The sequence below is a fragment of the Athene cunicularia genome, assembly GCF_003259725.1.
Source record: "Athene cunicularia isolate RWA chromosome 12 unlocalized genomic scaffold, athCun1 chr12_part1, whole genome shotgun sequence".
Lineage (NCBI taxonomy): Eukaryota > Metazoa > Chordata > Aves > Strigiformes > Strigidae > Athene > Athene cunicularia.
The window spans coordinates 16,272,250-16,281,472 of NW_020799116.1; the positions used below are offsets into that span (position 1 = coordinate 16,272,250).

Consider the following 9,223-nt stretch of genomic DNA (forward strand, 5'->3'; position numbering starts at 1 on the left):
AGACAGACAGACAGAAAGACAGAAAGACAGAAAGACAGAAAGACAGAAAGACAGAAAGACAGAAAGACAGAAAGACAGAAAGACAGAAAGACAAGAACCACCAAAGCAGGAACAGAGAATTCATCCCCAGATGCTTGCAAGTATCCAGGATCTCTTGTTGAAATTAAACAAGAGGGGATTGTAATTTCCTGCCAGCAACAGCTTTAAAATGGGGTCACCCATGTGGATAGATACGTACTGATACAAAAAGGAGACTCAGAACCAGGGAAGAAGAAAAATAGTAAAAGTGTTCAAAAGTCACTGAAGGTCATCATAATAAACCAGAATGAATTAAATCTCTCCTTCAGCATGTGAATATGAAAAGAGCATCAGTTCTCATTAGCATCATAATTGATCTCATCCCACCTGAAAGGCATTCCAGAAGTTGACTGGAAAAACCATACATGTGATTGCACCATCAATACCCACCTGGCTGTCAAGAAGCCTGTCAAGCCATTTAAACTGATTGACAATGAGCCGGGGAAAATTTGTTCCAAAGGTGCCCACGCTAAAACAGCAGAAAGTGAAACACAGATTAGTCAGAAATACAGACTCATTAGCTTTGCTACTGGCCAGCAGGACCATGAGATGTAATTCAAATAAACAACTATCAAAATCATGCTATGAAAATATCATTAACACCCCTACAGATTTTGGCACCATCTAGGAAGAACCTACTTCTTACTTGCTATGCAGACAAAGCAGGGATACTACCAGCATGTTTCAATACACCAACACCAACATCCAAGGTTATAGCACAAAAAGCAAAACATAAAATGTGATCTTACTTCAGATCTCCTGTGCTACCTACTGTAAGAATGGCTACCCTAGCTTAGCCTAAATCTCCTTGGAGCCCAGTATCCTTGTCCTCAACTGCAATCAGTATTAGATGCTTTTGGATAAGTTTGGGGTAAGTGGGCATTCACAGACCAATCTTTTCACAGAGTTTCCATTCATTCTCCAACAATAAGCAGTTTAGCAAATCTCCAAGGCAGAAGCTGGTACCCACTCCATGTCTGCCATCCAGCAGTACATTTATCCTCCATTAATTTCCCTAAGGCTTTTAAAAAACCAAACACAATCTTGTGTAATATCCAACCTCTACATTCTCCAACACTGAATTCAACAGGGTTATTATGCATAACCTGAAAATGTACTTCTGGTGGTTTTTTGTTTGCTACCTTGCATAGTTAGAAACAGTGGTTAAACATTCCTCAATTAGCTTTTCTAAACCTTTCTTGCTCTTACAGACATCTATCAACTCTCTGCCAGCCATTTCCTTTGAAGGCAGGCAGAACCCATTTTATTTAAAATATTTTCCACTACTTACATAGAAACTGTTCTACTATATTTTTTGTGACAGCTTGAAGTACATACAACATTCAAAATATGATTCTACCATGCATTTATAGTCACATGTTGTTTTCAATTTTGTTCCAAATTCCTTCCCTAATATTCTTTTTCCTGTTTTGTCTACTGCTAAGCATGAAACTGATACTAAAAATAAGAAAGAAAAAGAAGCACCCATACAAGATACCTTTCCTCAATGAAAACTGAGTTTGTCATTGTATTTAAACAATTGGGATTATTTTTAGTCTGATTTTTTAAGAAAACAAGGTTTATGGAGCTGTACTGTCCAAGATGCCCTCCCTCTTCCGTAACTTCTGGTCATGCTGGTCTGTGAGCACATGTGTATTAATAAACTGACTGTTGCCAAATCACATGGATAAGTTAAGTTCTCCCTACACTTCCTACAGTGAGTCAATAAATTGAATGTCCTCTGTCCAGGCACTGACTGGCACTAAACCTCTAGAGGTCTGAAAGGTCTGTGCTTTCACATCAGATTCGGGATAAATTGGTCAGTCAGTACAGGTGTAGTTACAGACTAGCTGTAATGAATGTTGTTTCTTGTCCCATAATTAAACAAAACAAAAACCAGTAGGAAGTCCACTGAAAAAACTCTACTGTTCTTCACAATTACTTTTAGATTATATTATCCTGGAAATTGTTACCATAAATTGTTAACTCACTTTTCATTTTCTTTTTCATTTGTGAACATGCCAAACAACCCAGATCTCATCCTCCTTCTACTGCAAAACAAACCACTTATTTCTTCTCTCCCACCCCCCCCTTCATTTTTAACTGGTCATTAATACATAGAAAAAACTTGACTCTTCTTACAGTTTGATAGGAGACAAGCGTAAAAATATCCATTTTTAAGACTTCCTAAACGGTTGACAGCACAATTAGCAGTTTATCACTTTTACACCCAAGATCCTTTAGAATCCTTGGGTAAAAACAATTCAGTCCTTTTGATTGTGTTAAACCCTCCTCTAAAAAGATCGCAGTCTGAGAAAATTTCTCAGAACAGCATTTGTACCCTGCTTGATACAGTGTTTGTTTCAGTACTGAGTATCAGGAACAGCTTCTGCTTCTTTCTCTCCCTGATCTGCTCCACTAAGTCTGTAATGAGCATCCAGGGCACTGGAAGAAGAGCTTAAGTGTTCAAGTCTTGCCTATGATCTCTGCTATGATGTTCTACATTCAAAAGCCAACAGATGCTTTTTCTGTTTTCCTTGTTTGAACACAATCTGCATTTTTAAAAGGAGGTCTGTTTGCATCTAGCAGCCTTCTAAAATTCTGCCAGCCGTTTTGATCTTTTTTTAAATAATGAGACACTCCATAGTCCCTCTGCTGAAATACTTCCCAAGCTTGTGCCAGGAGCTAAGAAAAGCATAATGAATCATACGTCTGTATTTCAGCTTCTATAGATTTGTCTTCTGCTTTATGCACCCACAAGTTTACAGTCATGGTACCTCACAGATAATTTTACACATGTATGAAGTAAAAAATGTCAGTGCAAACAGGCATTCAGGTAAATTTGAAGTAACAGTTAAAGTCAAACAGCTGGTGATCGTCCAGAAGATGAAATTTCAAGACAGAGAGAAGACAGTCTATACTCACATGTCAAAAAAGAATTCAGGGATCTTTTCCAACAACAGTGTTATAACAGCAGGCTAGAAGAAAGGCAAAAAGACAGTGTTAGGATGATGATTTACTGCTTGTGCTGTGGCACTGCCACCAAAACTCATCTTTCACAAAAGATGAAATATGCACAAAAACACTCAAAAGGACCAATTAAAATATTTCCTGTATAAGAAATCACTTGCCTAATGCCAGAAAGGAAGCATATATTCTGAAAACCATAAATGCTGAGAGTGGTACAAACTATCCACATAATCTAGTAGAATCAGAGCATACAGGCAGGGTGTGCAATTCCTCTGGGTTAAATGAAGCTCTCTTTTTTAAACCCAGCTGAGTTTATTTTCACCACACAGGAACTGAAAGCATCAGCTTTAGATAAATTCAAAAACAGTGCCCACATGCTTTCACCATTCCCTTTGCAGGTCTAATTCTTCTTCCCTTTAATCCTGGACCAAATGCAATTCTAAAAATTTATTTAAGACATTTTAATAATAAGAGGATTTAAATCCACAGCTGCTCTCAGGTTTCCCTGCCCTGGTGAGATATCTTCCATCTTCAACACCATATACATCTTGATTCAACTTGTATACAACTTAACAGAACTTGTTCTTGCCAGCAGGTTGCTCAGCATCTTGCCCATTTTTAAACACTTCCAAGATTCAAATTCCTCCAGTAATTGAATTTCCATCACCTCTCTACCCTACCTGTTCTAACACTTAAAGTAAACATTCTTCACAGTGGAAGTGGTTATATCCTATCAGAATTTCCCATGGTTGACGTGAGCTGTCATCTCTCAGCCTGCCCCTGTTCACCTCTGAGAAGAGTCTGGCTCTGTTTTCTCTACACCACACAACTAGATACTTAAAGGACACAAAATTTCCCTTATTCTCCTCTTCTTAAGACTGAACAAATCCAGTTCCCTCTATCTCTTCTTCTATGCCATGTGCTCTGGGCCCTGAGCATCTTTGTATCCCTAAAGAAACAAGAAATTGGACACTATTCCAGGTGCAGCCTCATCTGCCTTACACCCAATTCTATTAATCCTCTACTTACATAAGCAAAGGGATCCCTAAATAAAACACCATCACTGTAAAGAGCAAACTAAGGTGTCTGTACCTGTAAGATCTTAATTCCAAGTAGTAGTTTAATGAGGCTTTCACAGTATGAGTGTACCAGAGTCCTGCAAGATGAAAGATTCCACCACAGTTGTAACAAAAACATGCTAAGAGAACAGGCTGTAACTGTTTTCACTACTGTTGTTTTTTTTTAAAAAAAACACAACTTCTGGTAACATATGGTAACCACAGACACACCAAAAAAATTTAAAACTGCACTTTAGCCCCGAATGAGCTTACAAGACTAATGTGAGCTGGAAATGCAGAAGTCTCTGTGGTTAAACTGTATCTCCTGGAAAAATTGTCAAAAAGCAGTTGACCTTCACCAGCCTTCTCAAATTTTTTTCCCCAACTATTCGGTTCTTGCCATAAAATGTCATGGAGCCCAACATATGCCACAGGCAGCTAGTAAATTCCGTGACTTACCACTTTTAACCTTACTGCTACTAAACAGCAATGTGTTACACTAGCCACTTTTGTATAAGAAATGAGTCTTATGTATCAGCCGGAGCTACAGACTGTCGCTCCACTCTGCTCAACGCTACGTGACATTTAAATAAAGACCAGCTCTGACTGAAGGAGAAGACAAAATACATTTTCTCTGACCTTGACCCCTCAGTCCGTATGGGAGTGCATGGCAAGAGGCAGTTCTTGAACTGGTTTCTGTCCTTGATATGAGATTCCAAGCCACTGATAAATTGCTTCACAACCTGCAAAGCAGAGAGAAGTTATTCACTTCCTGAAAAGATGCCCTGATCTACTGCTGTCTTTTAGGATGCTCTTTGTGAGCAGATGATGAGAACAGGGAAGAGCTAGACAGGGAACTGCAGAGAGACAGAAACTATGACAGAAGGAAAGCTGAATAAATGTCTAGTTTGAAGCATTTTGAAAAGAAAACACTAGTTGTTCTAGAAAATAACTCTAAAGCAATAGTGTCACATTTAGCTTTGATTTAAACAGGCGTTGCCTTTCTTCCTGTTCAACTGATACAGCAATATTTAATGTGACACAATGCACACAAAAAATATCTGCAGGATTCAAATCACAGGCCTCAGGACTTTCATGCTGGGCTTGTTGACTGGAGAGGAGCACCACATTGTGGCAGTTTTAATTCTGCCAGTTCCCAGCCAACAGAAAACCAAGCACAGCTTCCACTAGAAAGTTAAGCAAATTATTTTTCTCCCTTAACAGTCTTTGTCTATTGATTAATATTGCCAATTAATTACTTCAACGGGGAAAGGTGGTGGAAGTGCAGCACTTTTGCTTGGAATTACAGAAAACCAAACTTGGAGCATGTACACCATGGCTGATTTAACAGAAGCACATTCTGGTCATCTCTGTGTCTGACCATTCTGATATAACAACTAAGAGACAGACACAGCAGAAGGACAAGGAGACCAAAAGGCTGGCAAAGCAACACTGAGAGAATCAGAGAGTCCGGACCTCAGAAATCCAAGACAAGCTGCCATGTTGCATACTTTTGTACAGGACCAGCAGGGACAGGCAGATGCATTTATGTCTTTTGCTACACAGCAACCACTTTTAAAGCTGGGTCCTGCCAAAGCCCAATCCATTACTTACGCCTGGGTAAGCAGGGTGCTTCTCCAGGGCCAGGCAGAGCTTCTTCTGGAAAGCCATTTGATCTACAGCTAAGGAGAAAGTTTAAAAATAAAATAAAGAATGAGACACATTTTATCCATACATCATAACAACAGCTACTCTAAGTACAAGCTCTCAAGCTTGTCCACCAATACTTCTGCAAAGTCCAGTTAAAAGTGATATAGAAATATTGATAAATTAAGCACATGACTAATAAGATGACTAGCAACATTAGGCCTAAGAACTGTCTGTTTAAGCTAAAGAATGTTGAGCTCTGGGAACAAAGACACAGGCCCACGAAACAGAGAGAGAGGCCCCAAGGACAGAGGAGGTGAAACCATGGCAATAGAAGATAATGGACATTTTATGATCCAAAAGAATGAGTCCAGGCCCAAGGATGCGCAACACTCTTCAGATAAAGGGAGGTAACAGGTGATTTGACCAGAAGGGACTGGTTTTGAGACCTGGCAATGTTGAAACTGGGGAAAAGGTGACGAGGAAGACTACCGGCCTTCCTCCTGAAAACCCCCGAAGACCACCACCAGGAGGCACTATGCAGGCGCAAGAGTGACATAACTGATTCAAAACTGCTGACACAAGTCTTTCGAATTAACCACACCTTAGTCGTACATATGTATATTTGTATTGTGCAACCACATGAATATATATAAGGTGCCTGCATTTAAGAAGTAACCTAAGGGGCTTGGGTGTGCACATTAGGTGGAGAAATCCCCTGTGCACCCAGTGCTGCAATAAAGAATGCCTGCTTTCTAATACTCTTATTCTGAGTCTTGAGAGTTTCTCTTCAACCAGCTTTTCAGTATCAGCAGAAGCCCAAGTGGTACCACAACTTGTGCATTCTCTAGTCTGGGCTGAGAGTATCTAATAGCATTAAAACTGCTTAATACATGAATTCCTGAAGGAAGTCTGAGCTGAAAGGCAACATGACATGTTCTTTTCCCTGTTTCAGAGCTCCTGCCTCTGTAACAATACTGTAATCACAGATGCAGTCTAGTCTTATTCCATATACCTCCAATAATCTTTCAGAAGTCTTTTGACTGAGCATGTACACACCCAAAAAACTGGTATAATGAGTCTAGGTGATGCACTGAATTTAGCAGGAACTGTGCAATTCAAGAGGTATAAAACAAATAAGAGGACAGATGAAAGTTTGCTTGAACTTTGGAACAAGCTGGCTCAAGCAAAGTAAAACGCATCTTTACCGTGTACCAGTCATCTTTGCAGGTTTTCACATGCAAGCAGAGAGAGCAAGTGTTAAACCCATACCTATTTCATTCTGTCCCTCTCCAGCTTTCAGAATAATTCCTGATGTTCTAAGGAGCTCTTCAAAGATTCCCTCATCCTCTACTCCATCATGGACAAGGACCTTCTCCTGATCAAAAATTCGTGACTTCTTTGTTTCTGAGAAAACAAGACATGCTACATCAAATATACTCTGCAATAAAACCAGTAAGTATTCTTCATATAAACAATTGAAAATTAACCTTCTAGTAAGAAATTAGAAGAACACAGGAACACACTTAAGGGACCAGACTAACGAGCTGTATTGCTGTCTGACAGCAGTTGTGAGCCGACCCTGATGTCAATGCACTGTTCCTATAAAGCAGTTACCGCTGCAGCATGACACCTGAAAGAAACATTCCCTACTCACCCCTTTTAGTGATTCATAACCAAAGACAAGATATACCTTCAGTGGCTTACTCTCATGAGAGACATACCCACTAACATTATGAGCAATGCTAGAGCTTACCTCCCTCTGGCCCAAAAAGCACAAATTTAATACAGGTTTTCCCACCACACCTGTCTCTTAGGTATCCACCCATCTGCTAAGGCAAAAAATAACTATCTTTCCTCCAGCTACACAGAGAGGTTATTTTGGTTTTGATCAAATGTGATTAATCTGCAGACTCTGAAGCTCAAGATGGTAAATGCTGATCAAAGGTATGAGAGCAGAAGGACTATGAAAAGATACAGCATTGCTTTTAAGCATTGTTGTTGTATTGTGATTTTTAAAAGTGTTTAAAGATCAATAGTGTCATTAACAATTAGCATTACAAAACCTGTCATTTTGGCCTCTTTCCTGCCTGGGAACCACTGCCTCTACCTACCAGTGGTCTCCATTCCCCATAAGATTATACCAGAGCACCTACTTGGCAAGTCTGTCTTGCAGTTCTCTTCAGAAGCACCAGGTTTTGACAATTTCCTTTTTGCAGCCATGGTAACACAACCTCAGCTGGTGCCTATAAAAATGCAGGAAAAAGACAAGTGAACAAAGGAGACATGACTTTAATTCATATTTTTTAGGCAAGTCTAGAACGTATTAGTGAATACTGAAGGGAAATACTCCAGAAATTGAAAAGAAAAGCTCAGTGCCTGGTTAACCAGCATCACATATTTTTCTGCTGTACAGGTTGAGATTTTAGAGCTTGTCATATTTAAATAGTGTAACACTTCACTTCTAAAATTCAGTTCCTCATAAAACATGGCTTAGATCTTCTTTCAGATTGCCAGGCAAATTAAAAAGCAAGTTAAACTCAGATACCTCTGATTGCATCTAAACTTGTGATCCTCTCCCCATGCCCAGGCAAAGCTGCAAAGAATTAGCAATTTAGCACTGAGGGAGCCCAACCATGTTAGCTGACCCTGTTCATGTTCCTAGCCCAGTACATCTGCAAGAGAAGCTGTCAGCACAAACCTCCATATGACTCATCCTCTTTTGGTGGGTGGCAGTGTTTAGAAACAATAAATCAATCTTAGCTCACCTTTAAAACCTAAAAATTACTTTTAAAAATGCCTGATCATCTCATGCCCAATTTCACCTATTTGGCAGAAGATGTTAAAATGAGTTAGATAAAATATCCGCGTGAAAGCAGAACAGTTCCCCAAAAAAAAGCGGGATAAGCCTTTGGCACCTTCTCTGGAGCCGAGGCGCAGACTGACAGGCCCAAGGGGAGCGCTGGCTCCCGGGCAGCCCTCTCTGCTCCCGAACCCCTGGAGATTGCTGCGCAGCCAAATGACCCCCCTGGGCCGTTTCTCGGGCACTGCGGCGCACACAGAACTTGCGAGCACCTTTACCTTGGTTCTGCCCGTCCCCTCCGCCGGGAGAGGCCAGCCGGACCCTGCCGCCAGGCCCGCGGTTCGTGCTCGAGCTTCCCGCCACCGGCGCGCGATGACGTATTTCCGGCGGCGGAAGGGCCGGACCCGGAAGCGGAAGCGGGGCCGGAGCCGGGGCCGGGAGCGGGACCGGCACCGCCACCGCCACCATGAGCGAGCCCGAGCTGCTGCTGGACTCGAACATCCGGCTGTGGGTGGTGCTGCCCATTGTCTTCATCACCTTCTTCGTGGGCATGATCCGGCACTACGTCTCCATCCTCCTCCAGAGCGACAAGAGGCTCACGCAGGAGCAGGTGTCCGACAGGTCAGCGCCGCCGCCGCCGGGACCCCCTCGGCCCGGGACCCCCTCG

At 41.4% G+C, this 9,223-nt stretch overlaps 2 protein-coding genes across 2 annotated transcripts in view; one reads left to right on the plus strand and one right to left on the minus strand.

The window, feature by feature from the left end:
• Window positions 1–8,915, minus strand: part of FANCD2 (FA complementation group D2) — a 55,152-nt gene extending 46,237 nt beyond the window's left edge. Inside the window, exons 1-8 of the mRNA XM_026857586.1 lie at window positions 8,835–8,915; window positions 7,910–7,999; window positions 7,026–7,160; window positions 5,721–5,788; window positions 4,746–4,849; window positions 4,141–4,204; window positions 3,004–3,056; window positions 469–547 (exon numbers count right to left, since the gene is read on the minus strand). Of these exons, the coding sequence (XP_026713387.1) occupies window positions 469–547; window positions 3,004–3,056; window positions 4,141–4,204; window positions 4,746–4,849; window positions 5,721–5,788; window positions 7,026–7,160; window positions 7,910–7,976 (570 nt within the window). The 5' untranslated portion in view covers window positions 7,977–7,999; window positions 8,835–8,915. The remainder of the gene's footprint in view (window positions 1–468; window positions 548–3,003; window positions 3,057–4,140; window positions 4,205–4,745; window positions 4,850–5,720; window positions 5,789–7,025; window positions 7,161–7,909; window positions 8,000–8,834) is intronic.
• Window positions 8,916–8,948: 33 nt separating this feature from the next.
• Window positions 8,949–9,223, plus strand: part of EMC3 (ER membrane protein complex subunit 3) — a 5,681-nt gene continuing 5,406 nt past the window's right edge. Inside the window, exon 1 of the mRNA XM_026857818.1 lies at window positions 8,949–9,177. Within this exon, the coding sequence (XP_026713619.1) occupies window positions 9,023–9,177 (155 nt within the window). The 5' untranslated portion in view covers window positions 8,949–9,022. The remainder of the gene's footprint in view (window positions 9,178–9,223) is intronic.